Source organism: Idiotropiscis lumnitzeri, chromosome 6, assembly GCF_059441095.1.
Source record: "Idiotropiscis lumnitzeri isolate Australia: NSW breed Sydney's pygmy pipehorse chromosome 6, RoL_Ilum_1.0, whole genome shotgun sequence".
In the NCBI taxonomy this organism is placed as follows: domain Eukaryota; kingdom Metazoa; phylum Chordata; class Actinopteri; order Syngnathiformes; family Syngnathidae; genus Idiotropiscis; species Idiotropiscis lumnitzeri.
The window spans coordinates 8,175,338-8,187,166 of NC_142396.1; the positions used below are offsets into that span (position 1 = coordinate 8,175,338).

At 39.3% G+C, this 11,829-nt stretch overlaps 1 protein-coding gene and 1 long non-coding RNA gene across 2 annotated transcripts; one reads left to right on the top strand and one right to left on the bottom strand.

The window, feature by feature from the left end:
- Positions 1-1,540: 1,540 nt before the first annotated feature.
- On the bottom strand, positions 1,541-9,418 carry pnpla2 (patatin-like phospholipase domain containing 2). Its single transcript, XM_088299332.1, has 9 exons — positions 8,867-9,418; positions 6,600-6,832; positions 6,433-6,498; positions 4,702-4,911; positions 4,557-4,617; positions 4,218-4,421; positions 3,980-4,112; positions 3,712-3,834; positions 1,541-2,785 (listed from the first exon to the last, which is right to left on the bottom strand). The coding sequence occupies exons 1-9, from the start codon at positions 9,051-9,053 to the stop codon at positions 2,425-2,427; spliced, it is 1,578 nt and encodes a 525-aa protein (XP_088155458.1). The 5' UTR covers positions 9,054-9,418; the 3' UTR covers positions 1,541-2,424.
- Positions 9,146-11,533, top strand: LOC148335053 (uncharacterized). Its single transcript, XR_015844142.1, has 4 exons — positions 9,146-9,465; positions 9,536-9,608; positions 10,161-10,249; positions 10,332-11,533. It is a non-coding gene; the product is annotated as an uncharacterized LOC148335053 (long non-coding RNA).
- Positions 11,534-11,829: the final 296 nt, after the last annotated feature.

Sequence of the window (11,829 nt, forward strand, 5' to 3'; positions counted from 1 at the left end):
GGTTTGATGCAAAATAATTAAAAATTAAATTAAATTCAAAAAGTGTTTCCAAACATCCCTAATTGAAATAATATAATCATAATTAACCAAACAAAATGTTCTTCTCCATTCAAAACAGGAAATAAATTAACCAATCACTTTCAAACTCATGTTAAATGGCGGCACCATTCGATGTTCGTCTAACCTCAAGTACTTTTTTGTTGTTCTAGTAGGCTACCCACGAGATTTGTTCAACTTTTAGCTGAAATATGACAGTTTTGTACTTAGACGGATAACTATTTGAAACTGTTTCTTGTTCCTTCCACTTGTCTAAGGCCCCACTTCCCGGTGAAGAAAGACAACCCCAAAGCATGATGCTGCCATCACCATTTTGTAATTGTGGCCATTTTCTTACCTTACTTGTTTGCTTAATTACTGAATTATTTGATGCTAGAAGCTGCTGACTTTTATGTGGGCACACCATATCAAAAGATCATCTTAAATAAAGTCATGCACAAGCAAGTAGGAGAATACCCGTTTTCAAATGCAATAACCATTCCATTAATCTAATTTTAAAAGTGGGAATCAAGGCTGAAAAATATCATCTTCATTAATACATTTGTTGGATTGATTTTCATGAGCTCGTGCAGGTGTACCTAATTTCCACATTTTAAAGATGCGTGTCCCCCATTTCCCAGAAGGCATCAAATGAACTGTGGCTACCCCAGGAGTGTGTTGCACTCAGAATTGTGGCAGCATCAGCATGTTGACAACCATGATTCCCTCATCTTATCGGTGACTCATTGTTTAACCGCTTATGCAAGAAAGCACAACAAGATAAAAGTGTGTGATGACAATTATATAACGATTTGTGAGAGCGATAAATCGCTTTGTGGAAGTAGCTCAAATTTTGGAATTGACCTACGGCTGATCAATGAAACAAACCTACTAAATACAAGACCGATCATGCTGAGAGATAGGTTACAAGTTGTCAACAACAACAACGACAAACATACGCTTTGTGTTTTAAACACGTCATGACAATGGCATCTATTAATTCAGGAATGTATGGCAAGAGATTCTTACAGTACACTACTCCCAAAACGTTAATGACATTTGGCTTTTGGGTGAAATTTCAAGATGAGATTATAACCTTTACAGGTGACCTCCTGTAACCTTTTGAATAATCATTTCCAACCAAGTGTTGGATTGTTTCTGATAACGTTTTGAGTGAAGTGCATGTTTTCTAGACAACTGCTCAAATGAAGCCACATGTTTTCTTGAGATCATCAAAACGGAATAATTTTGTGAACATTACTATAAATCCATGTCAAGTTTCTTGGATGTTTGTTTCCGGCGCCACGACTGTTGCCTCGGTTGGCTTCCAAAGCATACAAGAGTGTCATTATTCCAGTGCTTTACAGACATGAATCATCACTGGAATATTTGTAACTGTAATCATGTCCCCAAAACTCCACTACTGGCATTTGATTAGAACAGTGTTTTGTTCGACATGCTTGCTTCATGGCAAATAAAAAAAAGAAAACAGTCATAGAAGCCGTCAATGGTAAACAACACCAGTTTATTTGTTGGTCACAAAATGTTTCCTCTATCCGTTTAATTACACATTAAATGTAGTTGCATGAAATTGAGGCTCAGTAAGGCAGCAACATCTTTCTCATAACGCAACATTAAAGTCCAAGACAATGCACAGTAGGTAGATTAACTATCACAAAATAAATTTCGTGATAAAGTCCTGCTCATAATAAGCTGATTCTTTCGTTAAACAATTCAAATCAGGTCACAAAGCATAACGGGAGGTAAACAGACCTTTAGAATACGACATGTATTCTATCATGTTTCTAAAATCTGCACACGGTTATAATGTAGAATTATGGAGAAAAACAAAGCAAGTATATTTCGCATACACGTGCGTCGATTAGCATTCACATACATACAGTACATACACACTTGAACTCAAACACGGTGCATTGAATTCATATCGCTGCATTGACAAGTTGCTTAAAATGCATGGAGTAACTTCCTGCAAAACGCTGCGTGGCGGCTTCACCATTTCCTTCCGACACTCTCAAAAGAATCCGAAGCTACACGTTGCATACATGAGGCCAAACTCCAACCCTAACCTATGCTTTCATATGAGTCAAACCACATTCCAGGAAAACAAACACTCACCTCCATCCACCATGTCACTTCAAAAGAGTGCATTTTTCTGTTTACAGTAACTTACAATTCAAGTTTGCGCCTGACTATACGTAAACATGCCTTGGACCTTCAGATGCACATCAGCTAGGAGCCATTTGTGAGCATATTGCACCTAAGGGCCTAATTGAATTATATACAAATGCGTACATGGTAAATTGTTACCATTTAGAATCATCATCATAATAGCACAAAGGGCAAAATAACTTTTTTTTTTTTTTTTTTTTAAAACTGATAGTAATTTGTCTGATGTGCACCTGGATTTAAAAGTGGCAAGTCGGAATCAAAGTGCCGCATGGCATCTTTGGAGTCGTTAAGACCACCCTTGTGCGTTGGGAAGCCTTCTGCGGGGAGGAAGGAAGCAGAGCTTTTGTCCACTGACATCGAACCCGTTTGGAAGGATCCCTCCAGATCCATGTTGACGCAAAACGTCCCCGGCAGCAGCTGTCTCTTGTACTGGTCAAGACGCGTAAAGATGTCCTGGACTGAAAGAGTGCCGCTACCCACCCAAGTGGCGTACAGGCTGGTGGAGCGGATCTGGGATGGGAGGGACTGGTAGTGGTGCAGCTCCAGCTGACAGGAGAATCTGAAGTACAAAAAATAAAAATAATAGAATGATAAGAGCAATAACTATTAAACCTGGTCTCAATCCACTTTTTTTTTTTACCTAACATGACTCAGCATCAAGCAATAACTAACACCTGCAAGTTGCCAATGAACTTGTACGCCTGAGGAAATTTCAGGAGCGCATTACCAAATTCAACCCCATCATTTAATTAATTCTCTATACATGAATAAAATAACCCCTAGGACTTACTTAATTTGAACATGCGCATGGTTAGCACATAATTAAAATGTGGTAAACTGATGCAAGTGTAACCGAAACGCAAGTAACTTTTTTCCCAGTGTGCCAAGAGAAAATGTGAAAGGTGTTTGATTGCATGATTATGCAAAAAAAAAAAAAAGGGGGGGGGGGCAACATCCAGTTTTTATGAAACACTTGTTGATGTGCAGAGCAAGAATTATATTAAAAGTTGGTACAAAAACCTCGGCCATCCATTGCCATCTGCTGCCTTGTTCTTGTAAGCGCACTCGGCTGGTCACAGAACTTGTTCACGTTGGTGCGTTTTGGTTTATGCAAATAATATTGTATAGAAGGTTGTCGATATTGTTTATTTCTGTTCATTTCCTTTTGTTGACTGAGCTATGAGAAAACGCGTCCATACTTTTCTTCCAATTATATGCTTTGTGTGGTGAAATGTTACAGCTTCTGTACACCAAGTAAACAGACTTCTCATAATGTCGCCACCTTCAAGACATGCGACTGATCTAATTTTCTGCTTATAAATTCAATTTGGTGGCGCTCCAATTGAGTTACGTTATAACAAAATACCTCCGCTATTAGCTCAGGAGTAGAGTACTTGCATTCGGCACTTACTTGTCTAATTCATTTATTAATGAAAGAATATGTGACAGAGCAACCAATTTATGCACAAGCATAATCACACCTACCGGGCAGAAAAATGCTGCGTAATACTTTTGGAGGCCTGCCGCAGAACATGCTGGAGGACTTTCACCAACTGCTCTTGAATCCAGCCGACATCCTCCTGCACATCTGGCAACCACTCTAAAAGTCTACATATGACATCAAAATCAAATGATATCAACACTAAAACATGCCAAATAAACACACAAAAAGGAGAAAACAGATACAGCTTTAATAAGCGCTCATTTCGGATCAGGAATGAGTGAGTCGGAATGTGATAAAGTGTACCGGTACCTGAGAGTCAAAGACAAAGCGGACTCAAGAGGGAGCGTGTAGGGGAGCATCATGGCAGAGGCCATCCTGAAAGGAAGCAGGTTGCTAAGCGACTGCACCAGGCTCCTTCTCTCCGTGCAGGCCTCAATTAAAGCTGCAGAGGGAGGCAAAGAAGCGCAAATTGTGAATTGTGATTTAATTGGTCACAATTTTTCACCATTATATATCGATTTAGTGCTTGTGTACAATAACCTGTTACCTTTGTGCAGAGTTGGTGGAAGCCGTACAATGATGTGCTCTTCTATTGAGGGATGAACAGTCAACGTTCCATCGACCAGATGCCTCTTTTCCTCCTCGCCGACACTTTTGGCATCAGCATGAACACAGTCAACTTGATCCTCCGGCTCTTCCCTGTTAGCCAGCAGGGCTCTGTCTATGTGAGGGTCGCTGAAATTGAGCAATCCTGAATAGAAATGAAAATATGACGTAGGTTAGCACGGAAGCCAACCGTGATAATCCAGTGTGGTGTATCAGAATGTGAAAAGAAAAAACAAAAAAAAAACATTTTAAATCTAAATCACATTGTGTTGACTCCTACCATTCTTTTTCAAGAAGTGCAATGCATCATTATATCCCTGTTTGCACATGGCTTTCATAACCTAGACGCAATGAAAATCATTAAGTTTACGGTGGTTCATGAAATGCGTAAACAGATTGGAGAAGGTGTCTTCAAGTGACCTTACCATCGGATCTGGTGGGAAAAGTGCCCGGGAAATTCTGTAGAGATTGGTGAGGGTGAACTGGATGCTGGTGTTGGTGAAGCGGAGCTCATGGATGTTAGTGGAGGTGTCTCGTGGGCAGATATCACTCTCACCAGAGAACGGGGACACAGTGATTGTGTTTTTCAGCTCATAATGTGGCAAGTTGTCCGAGATTCCCCCATCGACGTATCGCTGCATAAAAGAAAGACATTTAAGGATATAGTCAATAGTGGACCAATTGCTAGACTATTAGAATGGATTTAAATGAAGACTAACGTCGGAAGTCAGAATAACTGGAGAAAACCTAAAAGCACAGGAAGACATGCAAAAATACACACTTGCGATGCTAGCAGCCAAGATTCAAATCTTGAACCTCAGAATTGAGAAGCAGAATATCCTTATCACTAGTCCACTGTGCTGCCCTCTTTAACGCCATTTTTTTTAAACAATTGAATATATTTATTTTCCCAGCGAAGGAATGAGATTACAATGAATCCAATTGATTTCCTCAATCATCAAGAGATTATCTCTCAGGAAATCTATCAAATGCCAGGCATCTCTCTCGTGTCTCTTCTTCATTTTCAACCAGACTCCTTCAAAGTTCTGGTGTTTATTGTTCAGCAAGGACGAGCTATCTATTTACTTTGAATGATATGCTGAAAAGGCTGAGGTAGTTGGGTTCAAAAGGACGCATCGAAGTATAGTATGTTTTTTTCCCCCATATCAGCAGTCTGCAGTAACTTACAAGTGACCTTCCTTGACGCTATCTGCAAATACCCTAAAAAAAAATGGAAATTAATACATTTTGTTGTTTTGCGTTACTCTGCTGTCTGCCGCCAGGTTGACATTGCAAAAGTGAATCGGTTCTCAACTGCCTTACCTGCATAAATAAATGTTAAATAAAATAACATGTTTCCACAGCTAAAGCAAAGTCGGTGTAATGTTTTTACTGAGCATGTTGATCATCTAAACAGGTTCTAATTGTCAACTGATGAGATCAGAGTGACGACAATCTCCGGTCCACAGAGGACAAAACGACCCGAAAAGTCAGAGGTAACGTAATCACAACTGGCACTGCCACTCTCAACTGTTGGTCACAAAACCCTGTGTACACACAAGCATGTGTAATTTTGCCAAAATCCATCACAAAGGCCACTGAGGGGAGGGTGGCGGGTGCTGCAATTGCGCAATAACATTTCGTAGAAGACCTCAGTGCTGCCAAATGAATGTGATCGTGTCAAGAGAATGACAGAAGTTCAAATGAGAAACTAAATGCTGAAGTTTTGTTTCAGCACACTGATAGCCATTTGCAAAAACACGGTTTCACAGTAAAAGATGACTTTAGTAGGGCAGCTACAAACAGTCAACAAAGGTAATACTCCAAGCAAATATCTCAAATCATCTTTCCTAATTTAAATTCGTAGAAATGCCTTTAATCTGTTCAAGACCCCCCCCCCCTAAAAAAACGTAAGGTTTTTATGAGGAAAAATAGCACTCTACAATGGTGTACTTTATAAAAACGGAGTAATGGAAATTGAAGAGAATGGAAAGATTTCAACAGTTTGTCACATTTTTCCATTCAATGCCTATTGTGCTGCTCCCTCAAATCTTGATGATGAGACATTCTAATTTGAGATGGACTTCAATGCTCATTGTAATTGTGCTACCGATTGCTACTGCACCTTGTCATGCATATATAATTGTGCCACTCACCACTCCTTGCAGTGTGGGAGGAATAATGCCACAATAAACCGGGATGTAGGCACTGCAGACACATGCCTGGAGGACACAAAATGAGGAAAAAATGAGTACATTGCATATCTGAATAACGATTAAATTGTCATCCATTAAATATAAATAAATCTCGTTAACAGTCACACCTGCACAATCTCCTCCTTGTTGTTGAAATGAGATACAAGCACATTTTCTCCATCTGTGACTCTGGTCAGAGAGATTCCCAGCCTTCCATTGGCGATCTGATGAGAGTCAGCGGGTAGAGTACGCTGCAACATGAAGCGCACGATCTTCACCAGGTTGAAGGAAGGATGCATGGGACCGAGGAAGCGTTTTCGGGCTTCCTTGGCGACCTCAATGATACTGGCACCAGCTTCTCCTGTGTATGCAACATGACAGATAGATAGATTACCTAAAAATGTACAGTGTAAACTCACCCCGAGGTTGTACAATTTGGAATTCCGGAATAAAATGCCTCTCAAGTAAGAGAACTACAGAGTTTGAACAGCAATCGCGCATGATATCGCGCAACCTGTGTATATCTTGTGTGGATTTACCGTATCAGTGAAAATTCAAAGGTTACATTCGTTTTGCTTTGTCTTTGACTTTTAGTGATAGAATGATACTAGTAACGGGGGAAAAAAAGGAACATGCGATTAAAACCATAGAACAGGAAACTTTACTTTCTGCAACATGGGAAAATAATGCACATCTTTCTGTTAACTAATTTAATCCCAGAAATTTTCACGAGGAACCCCTCATTCCAGCGGTTTTCTGGATTTCGACTGATTTTACCAGGCCAACAGAATATTGTCTTCTAATGCTGTAAAAAATGAGAGCTATGACGAAATAAACTAAATTAAAAAAAAAAAAGGCTAGGACGTATAAATACGTCTTCGGGAGGCAAGGACTATGTTTTTCAAAACGTATATGTATGTTTTATGGATTGAATTAATATGCCTCGAAAGAATTGTCAATCCACAATAACCATAATAAAAACATATGGATGCCGCGCGGGTTATTTCATCACTTCCTAGGGACATGCTCCTCTTTTTCTGTAATGAGTCAATTTGAGAGCGAGCAGTTACGGAGTTTATTCTACAGTGTCGGAAATGTGCTGTACTTCTTTGTTCATGCAGAATTTTCTTTGCTAATATTACACAATGTGGCTTCTTTTGAACGCACCACTATTGCAAAGCAATTATCTGCTTGTTTACCTGAGAGGTGTTGTGCACATTTGTTGCATTGTGTCACACCACTCGCTATTGCTTTGCGATAACAGGTAGAGATTTGCTGACTTGTTCGTTTTGCTTTCATTAAGAGTACGTAACTTTCTTTTTCCCCAACTGTTCGGATTTAAACATCCGCCCTTCAAACTGTGACGTGGATGTACCAGAACTACGTCACCAGGCCGTCTTAACTAAATAAAAACAAACCGAAATGAATAGAAAATAATCACATTTCTAATCAGATTTTGAAAAAAAATACTTTCATTTCAACACTTGAACATTCACTCACGAGTTGCTCTGAAACATACTCGAGTCACGTTCTCCAAGGTCTTCACCGGTGACATTTATAAGATACTTGTACTTTTACTTTTTTCAGAAGGCTTACGCTTCAACCACGACTCCATTATGTGCGTCTTCAAGTGATTGACAGGTAACGAGAGCTGGCATAGCACAAGTTGGGTCAAACCATTCTCGAGATGTTTTGAAATGTGCTATATAAATAAAATTTAATTGTATTGTATGGGGGAGAATCTGGGTTTTTTAAATAATGAAATTGAATAACCTACTGAACAGTAAATGTGTTTTATGAACTTCTATTTACCTGAAACATTAAATAAATTAAATAATTATTTTTAAATGATTTTTTGCACGATTGTTTTATTTAAAATCTCGTGTACCCCCTGGAGTTCCTTCAACTACCACCAGGGTTACGCGTACTTCCATTTGAGAACCACTGATTTATGGGACGAGCTGAAAGTGTAAAAATTGTCACACCAAAGAGTTTGATGCACTTTAACACTTATATATATATATATATATATATATATATATATATATATATATATATAGACCTCGGTGGATCACTCGGCTCGTGCGTCGATGAAGGACGCAGCTATATATATATATATATATATATATATATATATATATATATATATATATATGCATTTGTAGTAATAGACTTGAGCATGAGCATTTTATCCGAAGGACATTAACCCAAACAAAGAACAGGTACCACTCCAATAGTGTCCAATACGCTTTTGTCACGCAATTGAGGCTTAGATTTTGCAAGCAGAAGCTCTCACTTGCGAAAGATTAGACGTCGTGTATTGTACTCTCGCACCGGTTCCAGAGGCCACCCAGCACACATTGTGAGGCTGATTAGCTCCAAGGAAGTGACATACCAAGGCACACGCCGGTGACCAGCGCGGTGGCGGTGAGCGCTCCTGCTGAAGCCCCATAAATGTGCTTGGCGTTGTGCACCAGGAAAGGCGCCTGCTCCAGCAGGCAGCTGGCGACGCCGACATGGTAGATGCCCAGGAATCCGCAACCTGCGAAAGAAATGTTCCATGACGAGTCCAAAGGGAACATAGCGTGCGTTGACAGGCGGGTCGAAGGACGTCGGCCGGGGCCCCGGCGACAAGACGACGTTCCTTCCTCGATTTTAGGATTAAATGTTTTAAAACGGCCCGCCTTTGTTCGCTCGCAGTGCCTTTCGTAATTTTGCTAGAGTCTGTTTACATGCTGTGTTGGATCTCGCAACGTTAAACTCTCCGGCTTGTCCGGAAGATAACCTTTGTCCCAAATAAAACCGCTAAATTCACATGTTCAAAAAAATGTAAAACGATAAGCCAAAAATAAGCTTTTACTCTTAATAAGACTCCAATGAAATAATTCCGACACGGTGGTTGACCCTAGTTTATGCCGAATACAGTCACGCTTTTATGCACGAAGAGGCGGACAATGAGTAACTTCAGTGTCCAGTCACGATTGAGAACACAAAGTACGTTAACCAATCAAAATCGAGGTAATAACCGTGTGACCAATTACAAGCCACGGTGTTGTCATTCCAGGGAACGCGTTTGTCTATAGGACGACTTGCACCACAAACAAACGTCACGTGGAGGGCTGTTTTTTGGGGGGGAGGTGAGTTATTTTTTGTTAATTATATTTGCCGATGTGTTCGTTCACTTATTCATGTTCACTCGCTTGTTGATGTTTGGGCGTATGTTACTGAATATATTGACAGTTTATCCCCTCCTCCCCACGTACATTAATGGGCACCCATTTTTACGTTAGAAAAATCTCACTGGCCGCGACTAAACAAAAACGTCACACAAAGTATTAAAAACTGAAATAATGACGATCTCTTCTCATTTTACGCACAACCATACTGACGCAGTGTAAAATAATTGAACACAGCTGATGTAATCATAGGAAAGTTACAAGTTATTACTTATAAGTGACATTGTCAACACAGGTTTATTGTGCGCTCTGCCATTTAGCGGAAGGGCATTTTAATTGTTCTATCTATCGACATACGCCACCGGCATAGAGCGATATCAAGAATTATTTTTTGAACGAATTAAGTAAAATTAATATACGCGGCACCCCTGATAACCTCCCACTCATGATTGGGAATCACAGCATAACATTTAAGATTATTCTTTTGGCGATTGTATTTTCATCTGTTTGCAGATATTTTCAGTTTGTTGTCATGACAACGATGGGACCACTTGGCAAGGGAATTGGTCGCAAAGTCACAGGGAAAGCCTGTTTCACAACAAGTAGTGTTGCAATTCACAAGTCCATGCATTCTTGGAGAATGTCATCCTATTATTAATGATTGTTTTGTATGATGTTTTTCAGAAATGTTCCTTTTCTAAATGTTGCTGTGTGGTGATCCAAGTGACAACACGATTCCCCAGAGAGGATATTCTGTTGTGCAACTGCTTGAGAGGATAGTAAGAAAAAAGTGTGTATTGATTGTTGACAGTCAAAACAAGATTAGATTTGAGCAAAACAAAATACCATCTGATTCACAATGTGACCATTGTTTTTACTCTATCCTTGTATGACATGAAATTTCAAAACACTTTATGATTGGACATTTTGTATAGAAAGACTCTCTTGGAAATATGCTGTTTGTCAATTTGATAATTATACAGTGATATTTAAGGTGTTTACTCTTCAATGTCTTAGTATTTTAGAGGAAAATGTACTCTACAAAATTTACTGTGTAAAGTGTCTTAGTATTATTAGAGTAAAATGTACTTTAATTTAATGTGTGGGGGTCATAATGTCCTCAGACAGTAAATCGTCCAATCTGTAAAGTTTAACCATGCTATTGTTAATCTCATAACTATTTTTTTCTGTTATTTTATATATAAAAGTCACAGAGAGAGGGGTTAAATAGTCAATTTACCAATAATATGTATTCACATACTGTATTTATTTCATAATAGTGTGCTCTTTAAAAGAAACCAAATGACAACATTTTCTGTATTTTTACAAAATTCATCTACTCTAATTTTGGTGAGAAGAGAGGACATTTTGCAAGAGAGTCACTCGAGATGCATGTTTTTTTTCTATGCTGATATGATTATAATCACTGATAACATGAGGTAAGTAGGTTGAGATGACCTGCCTCATTTATCTTCAAATGTTTAGCTGGTGACACGATAGTTGGCAAAGACTTGTCCTCCTGACTATGAGAATTCAAACCAAGGGTCACCATTCAACGTGGTGCCCGTGGGAACTAGTTCGCCCCCAAAGATTACTTAAGCAGCCTGCTGGCCTGTTGTAAAAATGGCTCAATGCTGGGACATTGTCATTTTCCAGGAATTTTATTGTTACAGATTATTTGAAAATGCAAACACTGGCAGAGATTTATAAAATAAATAGTGTTGCTCATGTACACCTGAAATAGTATATTTTCTTTGAAATTATATTGCAATCAGTTGATGACCTTCGCTCTCATTTAGTTCACGTTAGGATATAATATTGAGCCGTACAGGAGAGGGCAGTGTTGAATATTTTGTTTGAAATGACTGTTGGCGAAGTGAACAAAAAGAAGAATGTGGGGAAAAAGAGAAAAATCGCCTTGCTGGAGCGATGGGAGAGTAATGTGTGCATCACCTCTGTAAAGAGCAATAAAATTTCGAGCTCGTTCCACACCCAATTGTGTCCGGTCAGTGGTGTCACACTTATTCATATTTATGTTTCCAACTTAATTGTGGAAAATCATTATCAATCATCTGTTCGAAGGAACAGTTCATGGCTCATAATATACATTCGACAAGGGGCAGGAAACAGCGCCCCCATCTGGCCAAAAGAAAAACACCCAGTGTATGTGCACGGTCAGGGC

Coding starts and splice junctions, on each gene's coding strand:
- pnpla2 (XM_088299332.1), bottom strand. CDS start 9,053: ATGTTCCCTTTGGACTCGTCATGGAACATTTCTTTCGCAGGTTGCGGA. Junction 6,833..8,866: donor GGTCACCGGCGTGTGCCTTG/GTATGTCACTTC, acceptor TTGCATACACAG/GAGAAGCTGGTGCCAGTATC. Junction 2,786..3,711: donor ACGCAGCATTTTTCTGCCCG/GTAGGTGTGATT, acceptor TTTGTACTTCAG/ATTCTCCTGTCAGCTGGAGC.